At 38.8% G+C, this 24374-nt stretch overlaps 1 protein-coding gene across 2 annotated transcripts in view; it reads right to left on the bottom strand.

The window, feature by feature from the left end:
* Positions 1-24374, bottom strand: part of rsu1 (Ras suppressor protein 1) — a 32569-nt gene that overhangs the window by 6826 nt on the left and 1369 nt on the right. Inside the window, exons 1-8 of one of the 2 annotated variants that reach the window (XM_026926362.3) lie at positions 24154-24321; positions 23879-23990; positions 23483-23533; positions 18809-18929; positions 15820-15938; positions 14832-14914; positions 14228-14342; positions 8807-8939 (exon numbers count right to left, since the gene is read on the bottom strand). In XM_026926362.3, the coding sequence (XP_026782163.1) occupies positions 8807-8939; positions 14228-14342; positions 14832-14914; positions 15820-15938; positions 18809-18929; positions 23483-23533; positions 23879-23987 (731 nt within the window). In that variant the 5' untranslated portion in view covers positions 23988-23990; positions 24154-24321. Of the gene's footprint in view, positions 1-8806; positions 8940-14227; positions 14343-14831; positions 14915-15819; positions 15939-18808; positions 18930-23482; positions 23534-23878; positions 23991-24153; positions 24322-24374 lie in introns of those variants that run through there. The other variant, XM_026926361.3, reaches the window with a different exon arrangement.

Here is a 24374-nt window from a genome sequence, read left to right as displayed (position 1 = left end):
CCTGGGCTAATGAGAAACAATGAGGTACCCCTCACCCTCCTAACCTCCTCAACCAATACTCAGTAATCATAAAAACAAAGAGGCCATTGCATATAAGTGCAAATTAAAGGCCTTCTGTTGAGCTGCTCTATACAACACAGACAGAAGAACCAAGAAACCAAAGACTTTATGACGTTCAAATATATTAAAAAAATCCCTTAACCGAGTTATTATACTTGTTTTGGTCAGATATTTTACCGATATATTTGTATTATATCATATATAACCCTATTATATTATATTTCTATCATCTTCCTCACTATTTAAGTCATTTCATTTCACTTCTTATTCATTTCAAGAGGTTTTTCAAAAACAACAGGTAGCTTACTCATTCAGGTATGTGGCTTTATGTGCTGAGTCGTCCAAGTCATCTACTGATCATTACCTCAGGCTGTCTAAAAGATACACCTACAATACTGATGAAGATCAATTAAAAACCTGCAGAAACATCTACAGTGCATTCAGAAAGTATTCAGACCCATTCATTTTTTTCACATTTTGTTATGCTAAAATGCTTTACATTTTTTTTCCCACATCAATCTACACTCCATACCTTATAATGACAACGCAAAAACCAGATTTATGATAACTTTCCAAATTTATTAAAAAGAAAAACTGAAGTATCACACTGACATAAGTATTCAGACCCTTTGCTATGACACTTGAAAGTTAGCTCAGGTGCATCCCATTTCTCTGGATCATCTTTGAGATGTTTCTACACTTTGATTGGAGTCCACCTGTGGCAAATTCAACACTGCAACACTCCACCGATCTGAGCTTTATGGCAGAGGGGCCAGATGGAAGCCTCTCCATAGTGCAAGACACATGAAAGCCCACTTAGAATTAGAATTTTTTTTTTTTTTTTTTTTTTTTTTTTTTTTTTTTTTTATTATTTCATGTTTTCATGCTTTTGTGTGTCTTGCACTGAGGAGATACTTCTGTCTGGCCAGTCTGCAATAAAGCCCAGATTGGTGGAGTGTTGCAGTGATGGTTGATCTTTTGCAAGTTTCTCCCATCTCCACACGTGATCTCTGGAGCTCAACCAAAGTGACCATTGGGTTCTTGGTCAACTCTCTTACCAAAGCCTTGCTCCACTGATTGCTCAGTTTGGCTCGGCGGCCAGCTCTAGGAAGAGTCCTGGTTGTTCCAAACTTCTTCCGTTTAAGAATTATGGAGACCACTGTGCTCTTGGGAACCTTCAACGCAGCAGAAATTTTTTTGTAGTCTTCCCCAAACTAGGGCCTAGGTACAATCCTGTCTCTGAGCTCTGCAGGCCGTTCCTTAGACCTCATGGTTTGGTTTTTGCTCTGATATGCATTTTCAGCTGTTAGACCTTATATAGACAGACATGTGCCTTTCCAAATCATGTCCAATCAACTTAATTTGCCACAGGTGGACTCCAATCAAAGTGCAGAAACATCTCAAAGATGTTCCAGAGAAATGGGATGCACCTGAGCTAATTTTCTAGTGTCATAGCAAAGGGTCTGAATACTTATGTCAATGTGATTTCAGTTTTTCTTTTTAACAGATTTACCAAGTCATCATAAATCTGGTTTTTGCTTTGTCATTACGGGGTATGGAGTGTAGATTGATGTGGAATAATTTAATGCATTTTAGAATAAGGCTGCAATGTAAAATGTGCAAAAAATGAAGAGGTCTGAATACTTTCTGAATGCACTGTATATGATTTTCACACCACTGGACATAATATCATTAATTAGGTTTTCTCCCTTGTTAAAGATGAATGATTAACTCAGATGTTGTGATAACCTATGTGGATCCAACATTTCAGTCCTGGGGTACTCTCCTGTCTGTCTGCAACATTTTCAGACAAAACATCAGACAGAATTTCAACCTCTGAACCCAGCAATGTCTGGCTGATGGATCTCATGTCTCTAGCCACTCAGGGATTAGAACATAGTCTCTACTGGGACCATCAAGCTCCAGAAGTTTTGACATGTTTTCCAGAGTACTTTTACACTTCTGCAATGAATAGTGAAGATGAAAGTAACAGGCCAAAAAAGCAAAACATTCATTAAGTAGCATTTGTGTGGCCAACAGTGTTTGCCAATATTGCTGGTGTTTCCAACAGACTCTCAGGTTGGGGCCAGTTTCCAGACATTAATAAATGTGAGAGAGGGAGAGAGAAAGAAAAAGACTGAGGCTGTAAGCAGAAGGACAATCTTAATTATGTCTTTTTTCCCCAGTCAGCCTCAGAAAACTATGATGTGTGCTGTACACAGGGCTCGGCTCTGTTGCTTTATATCATCAAGCGCTTAGAGAAGTGGATGAATAAAAGATGGTGGTGAGGCAGGGTTTACCATATGTTAATGCATTACGAGCATGCGGTTGCTCTCTCACACCGTCAGTCAGCCCGAAGATCCCTCTGTCAGGTTAACAAGCCACTGCATGAAATATGCATGCAAGGCCCCCCTCACCCAACACAATCCCTTTGCCATGAGACAGACTCCCAAACCCTTCCCATTTGAGGAAAAGAGGAGAGGAAGAGGCAGAGGAGACAATTCAGTGAAGTGTGCTTTCATTCTTTTTTTAATTCCTGGATGGACAAGTAAGTGTGCTCTACATACATGTGTTTTCTCGTGGATAACCATAACATAAGTCCAATAAGACCTCTCCATATAATTCCATAAGGCCTGACTAGTACATTTATATAGTACATTGGTTGTATGAAATGTAACCAGGCCATCATATCTCAAAAATCTCAAAAATCAGGCCCATCATATCTCAAAAACAGCTACCTGGAGAAAGAATTAAATACCCAAATCAATGGACATCCTTCCTTTTTTTTCTTTAAACAAAGGATATTGCTATTGTTTGAGTGTCGCATCGTGAATATGAGACACAGGCAGATTACAGAGTGAGAAAGAATAACTGAAAGAGATGAAAGAGAGGGTGGAAGAGAGAGTGAGAAAATAGACCTAGGAAAGGTGAGGGTCCAATGCGATCAAAGTTGAAAGACATTTAGGCAGGTGTGAATGAAACTGCTGAGCCATGGACATATCCAGAATCCAGGCTTTACACCCTGTTAACGCCTGTCTAATTGGATAAACCAACCTCACACGTGCACGTACAACGTTCTCTTATGCCCACACACTGTCCCATTCCCACACACACACACACACACACACACACACACACACACACACACACACACACAGTTCAATCTCAGCCTCTTTGCTCTGTCAGTGCAGAAGTAAGCTCCCTTCAGCAGCAATGTTATGAGAGCAGATAGCAGATGAGCACAGAGCTACATTAGCACACTGTTAGGCAGAGCAGAACTAAACAGCCAGCACTGGAGAGGCCAAACACTATTTGAGCTCTTCTGGGGCTCTAATACATAAGGCAGGGACTGTGATTGAGTTAGAATTATCTATTGAGTAGGAATTGTTTGATTTATCCCAGCAATGGCCACTATATTCTTATTATCTCTTTTACCTTGGGGCCAATGATGGCAACATTTTTCTTAATAGTGGCAAAGGCCTTCAGGGAGAAACTTATTTGGCAAATAATAGCTCTCTCTCTCCTCTCTCTCTCTCTCTATCTCTATCGCTCTCTATCTACCTCTCTCTCTCAGAAGTAAAAAAAAATCTGTTAAATATTTACAGATCATTGGGAAATATAATATTCTTATACAAGGCAAGTTTTTGGCACTCTACCAAAAATCTCTATGTCAACTTTTCATTTCAAAATCAATGCATTCAAATCCAAACCCAAGACTAAGCTGTCCAAGTTTGAAAAATGGAAATACACTCACAGACCACTTTATTAGGAACTCCTGTACCTCTGCTTATTCATGTATTTATACAATCAACACGACAATCAACACGACAATCGGGGCAGTCGTGGCCTAATGGTTAGAGACTCGGACTTGTAACCCGAAGGTGAACCTGAAGATTATGGGTTCGAGTCTTAGGTCCGGCAGGGATTGTAGGTGGGGGGAGTGAATGACCAGCGCTCTCTTCCACCCTCAATACCACGACTGAGGTGAGACCCTTGAGCAAGGCACCGAACCCCCAACTGCTCCCCAGCAAAAAAAAAGCCTGCCCACTGCTCTGTGTGTGTGTGCGTGCACGGACTTGGATAGGTTAAATGCAGAGCACAAATTCAGAGTATGGGTCACCATACTTGGCCACAAGTCACTTCACTAAAGAATCAGCCAATCATAAGACAGCAGTGCAATGCATAAAATCATGCAGATACACATCAAGTGCCTCAGCTAATGTACACATCAGAACAGGGAAAGAATGTGATCTCAGTGACTTTAACAGTGTCGTGGTTGTTGATGCCATGCTGGGCTGGTTCGAGTATTTCAGAAACTGCAGATCCCCCGGGACTTTCATGTACAACATCTCTAGAGTTTACACAGAATGCAAAAAAAAAAAAAAAATCCAGTGAGCAGCAGAAATGCCTTATTGATAAGAGAGATCAGATGAGAATGGCCAGACTGGTTCAAGCTGACAGAAAGTCTATGGTAACCATTCTTTACAATCATGGTGAGCACAACACATTGAATTTTGAGTTGGAATGACTACAACAGAAGAAGACCTGTCAGCCGAGACCAGGAATCTGAAACTACACTGGGCACAGACTCAATGAAGCTGGACAATTGATCGGGAAAAGATCGGGAAAATGGTGCCTGGTCTGATGAATCTCTATTTCTGCTGTGGCATGCAGATGGCAGGGTCAAAATTTGGCTTCCACATCATGAATCCATGGCCCCAACCTTTCTACTGTCAACAGCTCAGGCTGCTAGTGGTGGTGTAATGGTGTGGGGAATGTTTTCTTGGTACTCGTTGGGTCCCTTAATGCCACTTAAGCATTGTTTGAATGCCACAGTCTATCTGAGTATTGCTGATTTCCATGAGCATCTATTTACGGCCACAATTTACCCATCTTCTAATGGCTACTTTCAGCATGATAATGCACCATATCACAAAGCACAAGTCATCTCAAACTGGTTTCATGAACAAGGAGTTCAATGATCTTCAAAGGCCTCAAAAGTCACATGATCTGAGCCCAGTAGAGCACCTTTGGGATGTAGTAGAATGGGAGATTAACAGCAATAATGTGCAGCTGACAAATGTGCAGCAATTATGCGATGTGTTTATGTCAACATGGACAATAATCTCAAAGGAATGTTTCCAACACCTCGTGAAATCCATGCCAAAAAGAACTGAGGCTGTTCTGAGAGCAAATGGGATCCTACCCAGGATTAGCGTGGTGTTCCTAATAAAGTGTATGTCTCACTCAGAATTTAGTACATGTAGCATTCTGCATTTTTATGCCAACTGAAACAACAGATGCACTAAATACAGAGACTTATCAAAGACTGCAACAGGTAGTCATTAACAATCCTTCAATCTGTCAGTAAAAGCCCTTCAACTTACCCATGTGGACATAATCAATAAAATAGTGTATACAGTCTTCATCTGCAGGCCTACATCAATCTCACAATATAGCATACACAGACTGTGCAAAAAACCTAGGACATACAGCAAGATTCTGGGATTCTGCAATAACACTAAAAAGAGGAGGTCCTGTATCTTGAGAAAAGATCAGTTCCAGTATGTGGGTTGTGGGGATGAGCTCAGCACACAGCTAAATGATCAAATAGAAGGATTTGTCTTTTCCTGTTATGGGGGATTGAGAAGTTGCAAAGTATTGTCAATGACATGCTGCATAGAATACAGAAAGTTTTTTAGTGAAAAAAAGAACATTTCTCTTGTTAAAGATGCTGTTTAGGACTCAAATGGCACAAACAACACTGTGTAGCAGTGAAGTGTTGCTGTTGGTATTTAGGTTCAATATAATATGTGCCATATTGTCCCTGGTGGTGTGTGTGTGTGTGTGTGTAAGAACGCAATTGATATTGTCTTTGGAAGGAAAGGGCGGGATGTCTATTAGCCCTGTTTGCTACATGTCACTAAGTGATTTATTTGGAAGAGTAAGAAGTGTGACATTTGCCAAAACACTCTAGTCCTAATTTGCTGGTGAGGTCAGGTGATGGGGGTAATATTAAACACTATAAGAATCTGACAACACAGAAATACGTTCCATTACATATACACTCACTGGCAAATTTAATAGGAACACTTTTAACACACTGAACTTTGATACGAGTGGACTACGACAGCAGAAGGCCACATCGGGGTCCACTCTTGTCAGCTAAGAACAGGAATCTGAGACTACAGTGGGCACTGGGTCACTGAAACTCCCCTGGTCTTTTTCCAATCTTCAATTGTCCAGTTTCAATGTTTGATGTGAACATTAACTGAAGCTCTGGACCTGTATCTGGATGATTTTATGTTTTTTCTGCTGCCACATGATGAATTCAGTGGATAATTGCTTGAATGAGCAGGTGTATAGGTGCTCCTATTAACGTGGTCAGTGAGTGTACATTATAAACCTTTATCACTACGTATTTGTAGAATGGACTTTTCTTGACAACTGACACCGACACAATATAAATGTGTGTATTATGCCAGTATTGCTTTTCTCTTCACAACCACCGGAGGCAAGTTGTGTATATTATATTAAATAGCCAGAGGATAAAAGCTAGTCATTGATGTAGATATCATCGGGCCAAGAGATTTACACTGCCACTTACAAAAGAGGAATGCCTCCAGGTTTGACTTTAATTTGTATGGTTCTGTGGTAAATTGACAGAACTCTTAATAAAAATGACTCACTGTGCTTGATCCAGAAATATGTTCAGAAATAAATCTGGCCTGTATAATGAGTCTATATTTAGAGTGAGTATTCAATAAAAGGCAGACATCATCAGATAGATGTCTTTTACTTAAAGGGCATAACAAGAAAAGAGAGATATGGTAGAATGATAGTTACATTTGTGGGAAATGTGTTTTATCTAATCAGATTACATTGTGGGTGCTGTGTATACTGCTATGCTTTATAAGAGCAAGTTGTATTACTCAATCCATCATATACGGAGCAGAGGGCCAAAAGAAAACACCAGGGCTCATGCGAGGGTAAGAAAACAAATGCAGGATTATAGACTGAACGATGGGGCAGACAGGCCGTGTGCTATGACAGTGCTTTCACTCTTCAAATCCTATTTCAATTTTTATAATAATCACAGTACTCTGCAAAAGTCTTAGGCACCTGATTTTTTTTTAACGTACACATTTTGTCTTTGATGTTTATTTTAGGACTTCTGCATTATTGAGTCAGAAAAAATATTTCAGATTTCCAAACATTTCTTTTCCAACAGAAAATTAAATGTTATACTTGTTTGCATAAAAATGTTTGTAAATCAGTAAAGAAAGTAACATACTACATAATAGGCCACTTTTCAAACTGAGACTACTTATGTATTTTTTAAAAAAAAAACAAAGTAGTCACACCAAATATTGACTTTGTTACGTTATTACTGTTTACTGCACTTTATAGTAGATTTGTTTTATGTAGAAACATTTAATTTCATTATCTTTGAAGGCATCTTTGCTTTACACCATTTCTTTACATGTGCCTAAGACTTTTGCACAGTAATATATATTCAGAAAATCCACATGTGAATATAAGATTGCATATACTACTCAAATAAGTCTATTAAAGCAAGTTTTTTTAGACTCTGAGAGCACAGCTACCTAACAGCAGAATAAGAAACCCCTGTGTTTCAGACACACCACCCAGAGGCACTCCAGTGAAAGCCAGCCACATTTAATTGTTACATTCTAATACACAGCTTTTGTTTTTGTTATATACTGCTAAAGAGTCTGAATGGATCATGCAAACACTGTCATTAAGTTTCAATTATTTTTTTTTAACATTATAGTTTTATAATGTTGAATGTTTTAATCGATTGAAAATGGAAACATAAGGAACATATCAGGCAATGATTATTTGCCACTTTAAATATATAGAATCATGTTGAATATGAATTTTGTGTATAGTTACGCCTCTATGGCATACCATATCCAGGTGGTTCTTACCACTCTTGAGGTTTAGGAGAAGTGAAATAGAATGTTTATGTACGTATGGGGTTTATGTATGGGGTTCAGTGAACCCCAGATATCTGCCAGGGTTCCTTGTCATTTGGAACCAGCACCAGCCTGATGAGAACTCACTGAGAAGGTTCCAGGGAAAGACGACTGTTTTAGAGCTTTATTTATTACAAATACTCTGTCATGTATCACTTCATGACTTTGTTGTGCACATGTGCACAAGAAGGTATCCAGGTGATTCTCATCACCCTAGGTGGTTGTCCATTTCACACAGGAAATGTAAAATTTAGCTAAAGAGAAAACATTACTGAAAATATATTGAAAAACTAATCTAAAAAAAAAAAAAGCTTATTATAAATTTATGACAATCTCTTTCACCTTCTGTGCTTTATGTGATACAAACACGCAGTGTATCTCTGCTGCCAATATTCACACTGTCTGCAGCAGTGTAAGTTTATAGGCTGTAAAAATTCACATGAATACTAGGTACAATTTTTAGGATGTTCTTAGAAATTTCCCAGACTGTGTGCTGTAGCAGACAAAAACACTATGGCCTCGAAATGCCTGACTAGCACTGATTTTCCTAACACTGAAACTACATATTCATCAGTCTGAGGGCTTTTCACCTCTAATGTGACTGCCTTCTACTTTACAGTTGCAGAATAAACAGGTACTATAACTGTATCCACAAATTCATGCATGCTCTGGGACCTACAGTTAACACCACAGGCACATCACTTGATTGCTCATGTAGTCCAAAGCATAGTGACAAGGCCACTTACTACTTGTAGGTCTCGGAGCGGACATATTCAAAGACATGGGAGACACCCAACTGGAACTGATCTGCTATGGGAGTTACCCATGGGTTACTCTCTGCCTTAAACACCTGCTTAGGGCCAGTCAGGTCCAGATTACCTACAGGGAAAGAGACAAAAAGAGAGTCAGGGAATGCTCAAGGAGGGGTGGAGATAAGATGGAGGGGGAATAAGTATGTAAAATTGGAAGGGAGAGAAAAGGAGTAAAAAAAAAAATTAAAAAAAATGATGGCATAACGATACAGGTCACAGTGCTAATGTGGCACATCGTAGCACACAAGGGGCCTAATTAAATTGTTTCTGATTAGAAAGTGTTGAAAAAGCTGTCAGCAGAGCAGCTAAATTAAACTTGGACCTTGGCATACAACGTCATGCCTCATAAAACCAGCCAGACAGCACCATTAGTGTAATTTAGATGTTAATCTGTTGCCTCACTTTCAACTCCACAGTTATCACATTGTCCTGTTAAGATCCTGCTTTAGAGATCAAGAGCTTATGCTAAGATGAAACTTCTCTCCAATGAGAGTAGCTTTTAAAGCTAATTATCATGGATACAAAAGAATAAACCATGTAGCATAAAACATTAATAACGTCAACTATAGTAAACAGGTGTTTACAGAAAGTATCGTTACAATTTTCCTATCACCTATTATGATTCCTTTACTGCTCTTCACTGCCAGGGATTGAAGAAGAGTCACCCTGAATAGCGTTTGGAGTCCTAAAGTGCCTGCGCCATCTTACTCTTCCTTTGTCCCTCCTCTTTCATGGTGTTCCTTCCTCTCCCTGTAGTACTCCCTTTCTGCCTTTCCCTCATCTGTGCGCTTGACTGCTCCTTGTTAGCTGGGCTCTGCTCTTCATTTCCCATCTTTCTCTTTCTCTCTCTCTCTCTCTCTCTCTCTCTCTCACACACACACACACACACACACACACACACAAATCTGTGGCAGCTCTAACAAGACTGGGCTTTGAGGAAAAAAAAGATTAAGGAGACATAACGTTAGGGTCTTAATAAGCTCCATATGTACAGCCTTTCCTACAGGGGTCCAGGAGAGGCCACTGCAGGGAGCCCACCCATCTCACACTGATGCTTTACACACATCACCTAGTGCAATTTTTTAACAGACTCTTGATGCCATGGATGCAATAATTTAATGAGAAACTGCTAGATATAAAAGATACAGTCCCCTCTGAAAGTATTGGAATGGCAAGGCCAATTCTTTTTTTTTTTCTTTTTTCCCCGCTATACACTGAAGACATCTGGGATTGAGTTTAAAAAAAATGAATATGAGATGATAGATCAGAATTTCACATTTCATTTCCTGATATTTATCTAGTGTAAGGATAGGAACAGATAGTATTAAAGTAAATTAAAGTAAATAATGCTTTATATTTGGATTGCATGTCCCTTGCTTGCAAAAACTGCATCAAGCTGGTGACCCACTGACATCACCAAACTGCTGCATTCTTTCAGTTGTTGTTCGTTTTGGGGTGTTTCTCTCTTCAGTCTCCTCTACAGGAGGTGCAATGCTTGCTCAATTGGGTTAAGGTCTGGCGATTGACTTGGCCAGTCTAAAACCTTCCACTTTTTCCCCTTATGAAGTGCTTTGTTGTGTTGTGTGTTTTGGGTCATCGTCTTGCTGCAGGATGAAGTTCCTCCCAGTTAGATTGGATGCATTTCTCTGTAAATTGGCAGACAGAATGTTTCTGTAGACTTCTGAATTCATTCTGCTGCTACCATCATGAGTTACATCAATAAAGATTAGTGATTGTTGCATTGGGTATGTCCAGTGCTGGAGCAATGGCCTCGGATTGCTTTTCCCAGCTTCAAAATGGCTTGCTTTTCTCCCATAGACAGCTCCCTGGTCTTCATGTTGGTTTATCCTTTTTTAACAACAAATGCAATCTTTACAGGTGAATCCCAGGGCTCAAACCAAAAGAAGACATTCAGAGCTAGTAATTTTTTAAACAATCTAACAGGGCACACCTGGGCAACAAGAAATGCCAGTCAGTCACATGTTCCGATATTTCTGATCACTTGAAAAATGGGTCTTGAGTGTATAGCGAAAGCAAAAGAATTGGCCTTGCTGTTCCAATACCTTTGGAGGGGACTGTATGTTATCCCTAAATGAAGCTTATTCATCAGACAATAATAAAAGAATAATGTGACCAATAGCTTTGGCCCCATAAAAAAATTTGAAGTCAGAACAGAACAGTTTTTGAGGTCTTATTGTTTATACTTAAAATGTATTGCAGACTATAAGATAAACCAAAGGTGTATATTAATAGATTGTTCTAATACATTATTTATTTTGTTTTCTATGGTAATTTATAGCAATGTTATTTGTTTATTGTTCACATAGAGGAAAAAACTCTGGGTTGGTAACACACACACCACCTCACATACATCATTAATTACTTCCTATAACAGCATGCCCTGTCAGGTTTATTCCCTACATAATAAATATTATATATAATAAATTTCAAGCCTTGGCGCTCTCACCGCCACGGACAGGGTTCGATTCCCGGCCAGGGAACAAACCCCAGCTACTGGGGTTGCACATGACAGTGCACTCCCAGTGTCGGTCCCAAACCTGGATAAAAACCGAGGACCGTTGCGCCAGGAAGAGCATCCTACATAAGAACCTGTGCCAAATCAAATATGCGGACCAATGATCCGCCGTGGCGACCCCTAACGGGAGCAGCCGAAAGAAGAACAACATACATAATAAATTTCAACTCTAGACTTCTGTAATTTCAGTCCTGGAATTCAGGAATGTCAGTTTACATGTTTCATATCAATTTGTGTGAACTGATTTTTTTTTTTTATTTACCTAGGTACACAATTTGTTACAAGTAATAAGGGAAAAATAGAATAAAGAACAAACAAAAAACACCAAAATGGCTTTATATGGAAGGATATAGAATGTGCATCAGTAGCTTAAATGTAATGGCATTTACACATAAAATAAGACAGAAGTGTTAACACAGCAAGGACAGAAGAATTTTTTCGACTTTCTGAGCAAGCCACACTAGCCATTAATTCTGTTAGACATGGTGTGGGTGATTTTAGCTGTTTAAGGGCAATTATCACTACCTCAGGCAGGCTATGTGTGTGTGTGTGGAAAGAAAGGCCACCACAAAGTAATGGGCACGTGTGTCAGCCCATACTCAGAATAGCCTGATCAGAGTCCGTTTAAAAGTAGCCTTTCATCCCGTGTGATTGCCCAAAACAAGACTTGGAGAACACAATAACATGGCTTTGGAGATGAATAAAAGAAGCAAAGCCTATATCATTTTGTTGCACATAATAACAACAGTAAACAATATTTGAGCCTAAAGTTTGCAGAAAAGGAAATTACACTGCTTATGTGTGTATTGTTTGTGATGGTATTCTGACATATTCCCACACTGGAGAGCACTCGGGTTTAGGCCATGTCCACGAATATCCCAGACTGCACTTGGGATAGTCTAAACACTTACTGTGAATTGCAAATCGTGGTTTAAAAGCTGCTATAAAATGGTGGCTGCTATAAAAAGGCCAACCATAGAGTAATCAAAAAGTTCAAGAAATACAAGTTTTCTATAAGAGATAAATGTTTTCATAGTGAAAACTCTTGTGTCAGAACAAGTAAATGGTGTGGATTTGTTTTCTACTACAAAGAAAATGATGTGCACAGAATAAGCTACCTCAAAAAAGTCCTGTTTGTCGTCCAAATTGTTGAATTTCTTTGTTAGATTGATGTATGTGTTTATAATATAGGCTGTGTGCCATCACCAGGGTTGCCAGATCTATTGGACAAAAGCAGCACTTGGGAGTGGGAGACGCTTCCCAATTTTTTTATGCAAATGAAAGCTTGATGTGGATTTGAGACTCTGAGCTGGTCATAATCCTTACTATGTCTCTCAACTACTTCATCCAATAAACAGCTATTAGCCACATATTCATGTATGTGCACTGTAGCACTGTTAATTCCTTTAAAAATAATTCAAAATTTCAATAACTTATAAGGTTTACTTTATACAGCCAGACAGAACATTAGAGTAGACAGTAGTGCTACATTAAGTGTCAAAATTTTTTATCAAAAACTCACATAAAGGTTTACTCATCACTGATATTAAGTAGAATTTTACAATTTCTTACTTAATCTAGGATCCACAAAATAAATAAATAAATAAATAAATAAATAAATAAATAAAAATCAAGAATCTTCATCTCATCTTCACACAGTTAGGCTGGAACCCCAATGGCTATGCACTATCTAATCTCACTACATAGGGAATGACATAACTGTGTTTTAGAAACTATGTAGTTATGCTCTGCTAATAATATGCTCACAATATGCCCTGCTAAACACTGATGCACACTCCCCATCTACTTTATAAATGAGTACACCTCATTTATGCAGTTATCCAATCAGATAATCATGTGGCAGCAGCGCAATGCAAAAAAATTCTACAGATACAGGTCAGGAGCTTCAGTTAATGTTTCGTACCATTCTGTGTAAACTCTAGAGACTCTTGTGTGTGAAAATCCCAGGAGATCAGCAGTTTATGAAATATACAAACCAGTCCATTCTGTACCAACAACCATGCCACGATTAAAGTGACAGAGATCACACTTTTCCCCATTCTAATGTTGATGTGAACATTAACTTAAGCTCTTGACCTGTATCTGCATGATTTTTTTTGCATTGTGCCGATGCCACATGATTGGTTGATTAGATAACTGCAAGAATCCCAAGATCAGGATCAAACCAGGGAACCCCGTCATGTTATCAAAACTGTTTTTAAAAATCTGTTTCAATAGATTTAGAATAGGCAACTGGTAGTGCATGAGATGTTGAATGTGAATTATTTGCCTTAGGGTACATTAATGTTACAAGAATTTGAATAATATTTAAACAGTAAAATTCAATACACAGCCACATGATAGCATTAAAGCCAGAGATATGAATTATTAATTAACTAACATGAATAGGATAGATTTGTAATGAATAGGATAAACTGGTAAAACACTCTCACACACACACACACACACACACACACAATCACAGGTTTTACTATGCTTGTAAGGACCATCCATTAACAATTAATACAGTCAGACATGAATGCTATGCCTACACCTAAATCCAACCCTAACCCACCTCCGTAACAAGAAAGAAATTTTGGGCTGTTTTAGTTTTTTTTTTTAAAAAAAAAAAAAAAAAAAAAAAAAAACACTATTTTTGTGAGAACCAGGTGTGGTGTGGGGACATTTGTCCTTTTCAACCTTCTCTCTCACACAAACAGATGTGCACACGTGCAAGCGCACACACACACAGACACACGCGCACACAAGCGCACACACACACACACACACACACACACGTATGCACACACACAACTCACCAAGTTCAGGAGGCAGCACAGTCAGCCTGTTGCCCTGGATATGCAGCTCCTTCAGCTGGGCCAGTTCTCCTATCTCTTTAGGTAGAGAGATCAGGTCATTATCCCTCAGACTCAGCTACACAGAGAGGAGAAAGGGAGACCAGATAGACAATGAGGTTTGAGGCCACTGAGATCATGACATCAAGTATACACAAGCTTATTTTGAACCTAACTAATATATATATATATATATATATATATATATATATATATATATATATATATATATATATATATATATATATATATATAAAAAGCATAGATGTTGTTAATTCTTTGTTATTGCAGGCATATGCTGATGGAGACGTAAACGCTTTAGGACCAAGAACTGATCTAACCATAATAAGAAAATCCCTTTATTACATTAATTCATAAACCTGCTTTATCACCTGTTCATGTAAGCAGTGAGATAGCTGTGGGCTTGCACAGCCTCAGAGACAGCACAGCACATAAACCACGCATGAGCTCGGGATAAAGGACAATACACACTATAAGGAATAAATCCAGCTAACAGCATGGTAAAAAAGGGGATTGATTTCAAGGTAAATTTAGATAAATTACTCACTATCTGTAGCTTGGTCAGCTTGCCGATGTCTGAGGGCAGGATTTCAAAGTCGTTGTCACTGAGATAGAGTGCGCGCAGGGTGGCTGAAATGAGAGAGAAGGTGAGCGCAAGGCAGGCTGGGGTGCTGCAGGCCTGAGTCGAGTGCTGTCTGATCAATAGAGATATTCAGAGTTGATTAATACTACATGTCCAGGCTCTGTGTCTGTCTGATGAACGACTGACACACACACGCACACACACGCACACTGAGCAGAACGTGATCAAACAGTACACAGGTCCACCGCACGTGCTTTAGCATATATTACGCAGGCACACTGACTCACAAACACGTACACGTACATGCACACACAATCCAGCACTGTAGGGAAAAATGCTAAACATAATGAGAGCCATTTAAAGAGCGAAATTTGACATGGAATTCAGTTCAATCCACTCTCCTGACTGTACGCATAAAGCCCAGAGCTTCAAAGAGTGCCTTTTCTATTCTACATCTTTTCTGTGATTTCAGCGGCTCGGAGCTGTTCTTACTCTCCCTCCTCCTCTTCCTCCAATGTGCGCTGGTGTCTCTGATTGTCCTTAATCACCTGAATCTCATTCATTAATCAGATCCATTTTAATTTGCTTGTGGAATCAGAGGTAATATCAGAGGCTGAACATCAGCAGTGATAAATAGAGCAGGGTGGGTGATGTGGAGGGGGTGGAGGGGGGTAAAGGACTGATTGCTGTGCAGTGCGTGCTTTCATCATGTCATCAGTATTAAAATAACAGCCCATTAGTGAACGTACAGCGCACTAGAGACGGTCAGCGATCATCACTGGGCCTCTAATGGGGAGGGGTTGATTGGAATGATGATGAAGTTTAGTCAGTTAACTGCTATTCTGTTTGCCCTGTGTTAGTGAGATCCACTGTGCATAGTGCAAGAAGATGCATGCTTTAGGGAGGAGTAAGTAACGGAGAGAGAGAGAGAGAGAGAGAGAGAAAGACTCACTAAGATAGAAGAAGTTTCCTGGCAGTGAAGACTCATTCAGGTTGTTGTAAGTCAAATCCAGGACCTCCAGGGCTGGGAGAGAACCAAAGCCTCTGGGCAACGTACTCAGTCTGTTCATCCTAATCACACACACACACACACGAACACGCACACAAAACATGGATGCAAAATACAGTGGTTAAACATGCAGAAATACTCAGACAATAATAAACATTAATATTCTTCCAACAAAATTGACAAAATTGACTACTACACACTATATATATATATATATATATATATATATATATATATATATATATATATATATATATATATATATATATATATATATATATATATAAAATACACACACACAAGGTTCAAAGATCACCTTTTTGCCTTCAGATGCTGTTTCTGTTTATCATAAGATATTAATATGCATAAACATTATATCATTCCACTCCTACTTCAGTGTAAATTTAGTGTAAAAGTGTTACAGAAAAAAAGACATATCATTACATTGTTACTCAGAATAATGGTCCGCATTAAATTCCAACATTAACACAGTTTAATCAACAAGAAATACACATTCTGCTAAACAGAAAATGTTGACACGTTCACACAATATAACACTCATGAGTCATCACTTCTGTATGTTTATCAAGATGTGGTAGAGGTAATAATAATTAGCAGTTTTGTTAAAGACAGTAAAAAATGTACGTACATTTTTTCACCAAAATACCAAATAAGTTACATTTGAGGCACAACTTGGAATGTGCTCCAACTTATATTATATTGGGGATGTTCAGTAAAAGGAGTACTAGTGTGCAAAGTGTTGACGCTGCCTGACAATGTGTTAGAGAGAGCTGAGGAGTGTATGTGCATAATACAGTGAGATCAAAGGCTGATTAACTCTGGCCATTTAAGCCTGTCCTCTCCACGTCCTCCCCAATTTCATTCTGCGCCCTTTTACCCCACAGCACACTGACAGCAAGCTGTCGCACAAGATACACACAGCTTTGTGAAGGATTTAAAAGACACAAACAAACTGATACCTCTCTGTGTTTGTGAAGCAATTACAAGAGGTGGGGAATTGTTTTGACAAATGAGATGGGGTAGGCTGTCACACACACGCTCTGGCCAAGACTCGCCACCACGAATACAGCTCCCCAGCTTATGTCTTCAAGATTATGCTAGGAAATGATGCGTCTGACACCAAATCAATAAAAATGTGGGGTGTCGGATGCAGGGGGAGATTGTGGAACTCCTTAATCCTGCGTGACATTGAGGAGGTCTCCTGTTCTTCTCAAGATTTGGGTCCTGCTGAACTTGCTTTGCTATCGGGCAGTATTACATGGCCCCTAAACTCTGTTTTAAATCCAGATAAATACAGACTTGTTTAACTTATTAAATAGACATTTGTGGTTATTCTCAGAGACTTTTAGTTAATTCATTAGTGATTTACAATATTTCTTTAATGTGCTTTATCATGAATACTTTGTTTTAAACTTCTTTAAACGTTATGTAAAGCATTTCAACTCAAAGTACTATATGCACAAACAGTCAAAGGTCTGGACACACATTGAATATATAGTTTTAATTGTCTTAAAGCTATTTTCAAAAAGATGTCTGCTTTAATTTTTTTTCCCAAGACAAATGTAAATAGTGAATTAATGCCTATTCGAAAAATATTTCTGAATCAAAATGTATTTTAATAAATAGCTTTTTACTTAAAAAGTAGTTTTCATTTTTGAAATTGAGATAAGCAGTGAGGAGCTTAGACGATGAATTTTAAGGCTCCTGAAGCGCCCTCATAAAGCTGCTTGCAAAGATGCAAAAAGTGTACAAAGGTTCATAAGGAATACTGTTAAGTACATAAAATATGTGTTTGATTTGTTTAACACTTTTCTTAGTCACTATATAACTCCATATGTGCTATTTTTGGTGGTAATGTCTTCAGTATTATCTTAAAATTGTAAAATACATTCACTGGCCACTTTATTATCTGTACTGGTGTGTGTGTAAATCCCTGGAGATCAACAGTTTCTGAAATAATTGAAGTAGCCAGTTTGGCACTGACAACTATGCCACAGTCAAAGTCCCTGAAATCACATTTTGTCCCCATTCTCATGTTTGATGTGAACATTAACTTGACCTGTGTCTGAATGATTTAGCAGGAACTGCAGGAATAAACAGGGGGTACAGGTGTTCCTATTAAAGTGGCTGGTGAATGCAGTACAAAACAGTAAAAATGGAAAATAAAAACTCGTAGGTTTGTTCAAGATGTGTTCAATCTTAGCACTGGTAGTTCAGTTGTCTTTGAAAGTGTAATAAAAAAAATATTTTAAATACTTCCAACAATCATGAAGTCATTTATACAATTTACTTGCTAAGCATCACATCACTTTGTCTCCATCATGTCTTCACTGGGAGTGTAGAAAAAGTCAAAGAGTTCAATTCTGCAGGTAGATTAAACTATAATCAAAGTTTTACAGTCTAAAGCCCCAATTGACATGTGCATATGCAACAGTTACAATGACTGTAATTATGATTGTAGCTTTCTATAAATAAATTCATACTCCAATATGTTCATATGTTCAGGAAAATAGTTTTATCACAAGGATATCATAGACATTACTGGTTATGACTGATGCTTTACAACATATACAATATAAAAAAAGGATGTTTGGAGACCAGGTTCATAGCTCTCAATAATTTTAGAACAGAGAGTATATTAAGGACTGCAGTCAATGTCATCCACCATCATCAATGCAAACCTCTTGATGAAAAAGGTGCATTGCTGTTTGAATAAATAATAACCAATACCCTTACCATCCCTACATAGTGAGTCACTACCTCCATCGTTGGTTTTAAGTAAAATGATGTCATGTAGGCTTTATCTATAGTTTATTTACACTCCAGCACAATGATTGCTATAAAAATGTATTTATACAATTCCTAGCTAAAGAGCTAAAATAAAAAGGAAAGGGCATGACCACTTTCTTACCCCAGATTCAGGTGCTTGAGTTTCTGAAGGCTGCTGATCTGAGTGGGAAGCTCTTCTATCTGATTGTTGAACATGTTCAGCACCTCCAAGTTCTTAAGTTCGGCAATGTTTGGAGGTACGGCTATCGGAGAGAAAAACAGAGAAAGAGAAAAAAAACTATGCTAAAAACACAACCTTGCTGTCCTGTTAAATCTGTCAACAAAATGTCCAAAATTTCACATTCACAGTTTGGTATCACATTCCGAACATTAACATCACAAATGAACATTTCCGAATCAAAACAAGCTTTTACTAAGGGTTAAAATGTATCAGGGGGCAGGGTCTGAGGGCTTGCTAGTGACCTGGCAGGGTTTAACAAGCTAATTATAAGAGCCAGGACACTCTGTCTTTGATGACTCAATTACGGGTCACTCGCCCAGCAATAGATTTGACATTTTAATGATGGAGGCGTTTAGCATAGCGCTTCTGTTCTCCTCTCCTTCCATCACTGGCAGGCCCACTGGTGCTCCTGAGACAAAGATAGATGAGGATAACAGGGCACCTATCTGATTACTGGCTGATCAATTGGCCTTCATTATAGTGGTGGGTGGGGATTTACACAAACACACTGACACGAGTGCCTTCAGAGAAAACAGTTCCACTGAGTGCACGCAAGGCATACTGAAACAATATCGAAGCCATTTCAGGGTTCTGGCATGGACCAGCAAACTGACGCATGTCATTTATCAATACTTTTGAGCTTCTAAACCTCAGGCTACCAGCTGATGTCTCTGTGAGCTTTAATGCAGGACAAAGCTTTTCAAATCATAGCGAGTCTGAAGTAGTAAAAATAAAAAGATTCGCTTCTGCAGGTATTGAGAGAAACTGAGGCATCATCACAAATTTTAAGCCATGTTACCAAGGTGAACTTTAATGGTAATGCTCAACACATATGTAGAACATGTCGATAATGTACTTAAATTATTCGAAATGTTGAAAAAATAAAAGCTGAAGGACATTAATCTTGATACATTTAGCCAGTTAGTTGAAATGTTCTATATGTATCTTTAGTTTATTTAGCACTTAAAAATTAAAGTTTCTTCTGTTAACCTCAGTGAACAAGACTGTCTGTATGCCTGTATTTCAGTTTCTCTGTATGCTTGCAAGCCTGTCATGTCTTTCTGTATTTACGTATATCTGCATACATCTTTGTCTGTATGCATGAATGAATGGGTGCAATTTCCTAGTCCCCATTCCCAGTTGAGAAGGTCACATAGCTGCAACCTTGAGTCCTAATTCAATCTAGAAACTCAACTTGTCTCATCCGATCCTTTCTCATTAGGATGTAGTCATGAACCTATTTTTCACCATATTAAGGGAGAGTTTGCCTGCAGATCGTTAGCCTATAGGGTCCTATCAGGATAAAAACTATTCATTAGAGTGCACAACTACTCAGCATCTGTACACATGATCATTCATGCAATTATCCAATCAGCCAGTCATGTGGCAGCAGCACAATGCATAAAATTCTGCTGATCAAGGTCAAGAGCTTCAGTTAATGCTCACATCAAACATCACAACAGGGAAAAAAAAAATAATAAATTGATCTCAGTGTTTTTGACCATGGCATGGTTGTTGGTGCCTAACAGACTGGTTTGAGTATTTCAGAAACCGCTGATCGCCTGGGATTTTCCCACACAACACTCTCTAGGGTTTACAGACAATCGTGCGGAAAACAAAGTGCATCCAGTGCATGGCAGTTCTGCAGGCAAAATGCCTTGTTGATAAGAGAGGTCAGAGGAGAATGGCCAGGCTGGTTCAAGCTGACAGCAAGGCTATAGTAACTCAAATAACCACTCTTTACAACCATGGCGAGCAAAAAAGCATCTCAGCATGCACAAAACATCTAACCTTGTGGTGGATGGGCTACAACAGCAAAAGACCACATCAGGTTCCACTCCTGTCAGCCAAGAACAGGAATCTGAGCCTATCAAGGGCACAGACTCACCAAAAGTGGACAGATGAATGTTGCAAAAACATCATCTAGTCTTTTTCCAATCTTCAACTTCCCAATTTCTGTGGGTCTGTGCCCACTATAGCCTCAGGTTCCTGTCTTTGCCTAACAGGAGATGCTTTTCTAAAAAATATATTGATAACTACATCCTGAAAAAGGATCATATGAGACCATTAGAGTTTCTAGATTGAATTAGGACTCAAGGGTGCAGCTATGTGGCCTTCTCAACTGGGAATGGGGACTAGGAACTAAATAACTATACTATACGTAAATACAAACAGCTATGCAGACAGACATGAGAGACATGTATACATACAAGTATACAAATAGACAAAAATATAGTTTTGTCTACTGAGGTCAATAGACGAAAGGGAGTTAGGTAAGAGCTTAATCCTGGATCTGGATTAGAACCCAGAGGAAAACCTTGTGAACCTGGGGAGAACATGAAAACCTCTACACAGACAGGAGTCAGAGCTCAGGATCGAGCTGGAGACCCTGAAGCTGTGAGGCAGCCATACTGCCTGCTGTGCCACCAATCAAAACACCAACTGAGGTAATATCTTTTAGAAGAGTGGTGTTCAAACCTCTAGGACAGTTTCAGAGACCTGAAGAATCTATACCAAAGAGCACTGAAGCTGTTCTGATGGCTTACTAAGACATTTCATGTTGTTTTTCCTTTAATTTGTTCTTTAGTTAAATGTATATACCTGAATGTACTTGTATTAATGTGTGTGCGTGAATATGCGAGCTCACAAAGTCAAATGCCTTAGCTACATCTCTGGGAAACCACAAAGTCCTTTAATGGGCTACGTGATTGATAGTAATAAGTGAAAGCAATGTAAAGACTGGATGGTGGAGAGAGGTTTCAAACCTTTGCCCTTACTATATCTCCCTTCTTCTCTCTATCTCATTACACTGCCTGTGTCTCTCCCAGCCTCTCCAGCTCGGGTATTTTACTCACCAGTCTCACTAATGAAAGGGTTTCAAATGTCACCGTAATTTCTGACTACCTTGAAAAGTTCAAAAGATAGCACACTTTACATCTCTGCATTTTATGAAGACAGGACTTGACCATGGGAATAAGCAGTATGAAGTACTGAGGAAAAATAATAGATAATGCCACTGGAAATTCAGAAGACAGTAAGCCTAGAACGTATATTGAAACTGAGTATATAAATGAAGCCAATACACAGAAATCAGTTGTCCATTTGCAAAAATGTATCTAAAGAATCTAGCTTAGTTATATTAATTGACAAGAGAGTCACAGAGTATCCCAACCTGCAAATGACTTGAAAATGAATTTATAAATCTCCCCTTCAGGTGAAAAGACGTGTTAAGCTAATTAAGGAGCTTTGCTAAAAATACCTCTCGACAAACATGAGCAATATCAAGTTGTGAGATCTTTGCTTAACGGAAATTACCATGACTTGTTTATTTGCTCTGAATCTTTCTCTGGCATTTCGTGTGTGTGTGTGTGTGTGTGTGTGTGTGTGTGTGTGTATGTCAGCTTAATGGCAAGGCTCACTGCTCTGTAGCAAAAAATGGCAAGCTGAATAAAGACAGTATGGCTAGAAACGCTGAGGGTAGCATTGCCTCCTCACAGCTCCAGGGTCCCTGGGTCAATCCTGACTCGGGTTACTGTCTGTGTGGAGGTTTAAATGTTCTCCCTGGGTTCACGTAGGTTTCCTTAGAGCGCCCTCAAATATGCCATTAGGTGGATTGGCTATGCTAAATTGCTCCTAGGTGTGAACGTAAGCGTGCGTAAATCTGTGTTCATGGAGCCCTGAGACAAACTGCTGTCCCGTACAGGGTGTATACCTGCCTCACGCCTAGTGTCCCTGCGATCCACTTTGACCATGCCCAGAACGGAGCGTTTACTGAAGACGAATAAATGTTTAATGAGCAGACTTAGGTCTTATAGTGTAGACATTTACAGATAAAATCTAAACAGAGGTTATTCTTAAACCTTGAAACTGAATGTGTATGGATTTTCATGAAATCGAGCATAATTACACAAAATATGTATAGGGCAAGTGTCAAGTCAAAGTCAAAGTCAAAGTCTGCTTTATTGTCAATTCTGCCACATGTTCAGCACATACAGAGAATTGAAATTACGTTACTTTCAGATCCTAGGTGCATACAGATAACACACAAACACAAAAAAAACTGAGAGTAATGTAATTTCAATTCTCTGTATGTGATGAACATGTGGCAGAATTGACAATAAAGCAGACTTTGACTTGAACTGTCACTGGCATAGACTTAGAATCTGGTTGACTGTATAACTCTATGCATAATGTCTATATGTCTATAACTCTATGTGTGTTATTAACACAGAGTACATGCTATTTGAATGTTTTTTAATGCTTGTATGTTTTTTTTTTTTGGTTGTTTGTTTGTTTGCAAACTCTTGGCACCCATCAATAGATTCTCAGTCACACTCTGGCCAATACTGCCATCTAGTGGTTCCTATGAGCACATCACAAACATTTACTACGTTTGTCATAGGAAGTTTGTAGACTGCTTTCTCCCAAAAAATGTACTTCACAGATTCTCCACAGACTCGGGCATGATTTGAAAGCAGTCTCAGAAATGAAGTTCTTGCTATTACAGGTTATTACAGCAGACTGTTTCATGCAACAACAGGTTGAAATGACAGTGAAATAAAGGAGTCTACTTACTCGTCAGCTTGTTGTGGCTCAAGACCAGTTGTGTTATGTTGGACAATGTGACTTCAAGACAAAATAAGAAAGGTTGGTGAGATACATTAAGGCCATATACAGTACATACTTACAGCTGTTCCTCTGTATAGCAGATGAGAATAGTTTACTGTGTAGGCTGTATAAAGTGTGCTTTACATGTTCTCCATATTAAGTAGTGGAAAAAAAAAATCAGGAAACATGTGATTCTGAATCAGTGACAAATCATCAAACATGAAAACTTATATTTATATTTATATCATATTTAGCAGATTTAGTCTAGCAAAGCAACTGTAGGCATCATCCTATAGTGTTTTGAGTGAAAAATGCCAGCAGGAACTTTGACTCTGACATGGAGATCTGATTAAAGACACTCACATAAGCCAGGAATGTCCAGCATGTTGGATATCCCCCTGTCGCACATGTCCACCTCGGTAAGACTTTTATCCCTAGTCTCCTCCACTATCTTCTTCAAAGACTTTGACATTTTCTGCAGAGGAACAAAAGAGAACAATGTAAATACAAACTGTGTGAAACTGTTGCTGCAATGTACTGTAACAGCTGTGGAAGTTAGCTTGTTGGTATACATGTACACTAGCTAAAGCGGCTAACATTTATCATTATAAAACAGATTACAAGGTGCCCGTTTTTACCTTGCTGATTAAAGTGAAAGTGTAGAAAAACGAACAATATATTTTAAACGTATCCTCAGGCACAGTTATTCACTGTTTCCAGCAGCTGCTTCCCACCCAACCGGAAGTTGACACGAAAAATAAAAAAACATGAAATGCTTCACATTCCATAAAAGGGCACTTCCTACATTCAGACGCGAGAAGGATTTTCTGGGAGCGTTTAGGCCCGTTGTCCAATCAGC

Source organism: Pangasianodon hypophthalmus, chromosome 1, assembly GCF_027358585.1.
Source record: "Pangasianodon hypophthalmus isolate fPanHyp1 chromosome 1, fPanHyp1.pri, whole genome shotgun sequence".
Lineage (NCBI taxonomy): Eukaryota > Metazoa > Chordata > Actinopteri > Siluriformes > Pangasiidae > Pangasianodon > Pangasianodon hypophthalmus.
Note: the sequence above shows the minus strand (reverse complement) of the source record. Positions and strands in the feature narration are given on the sequence as shown.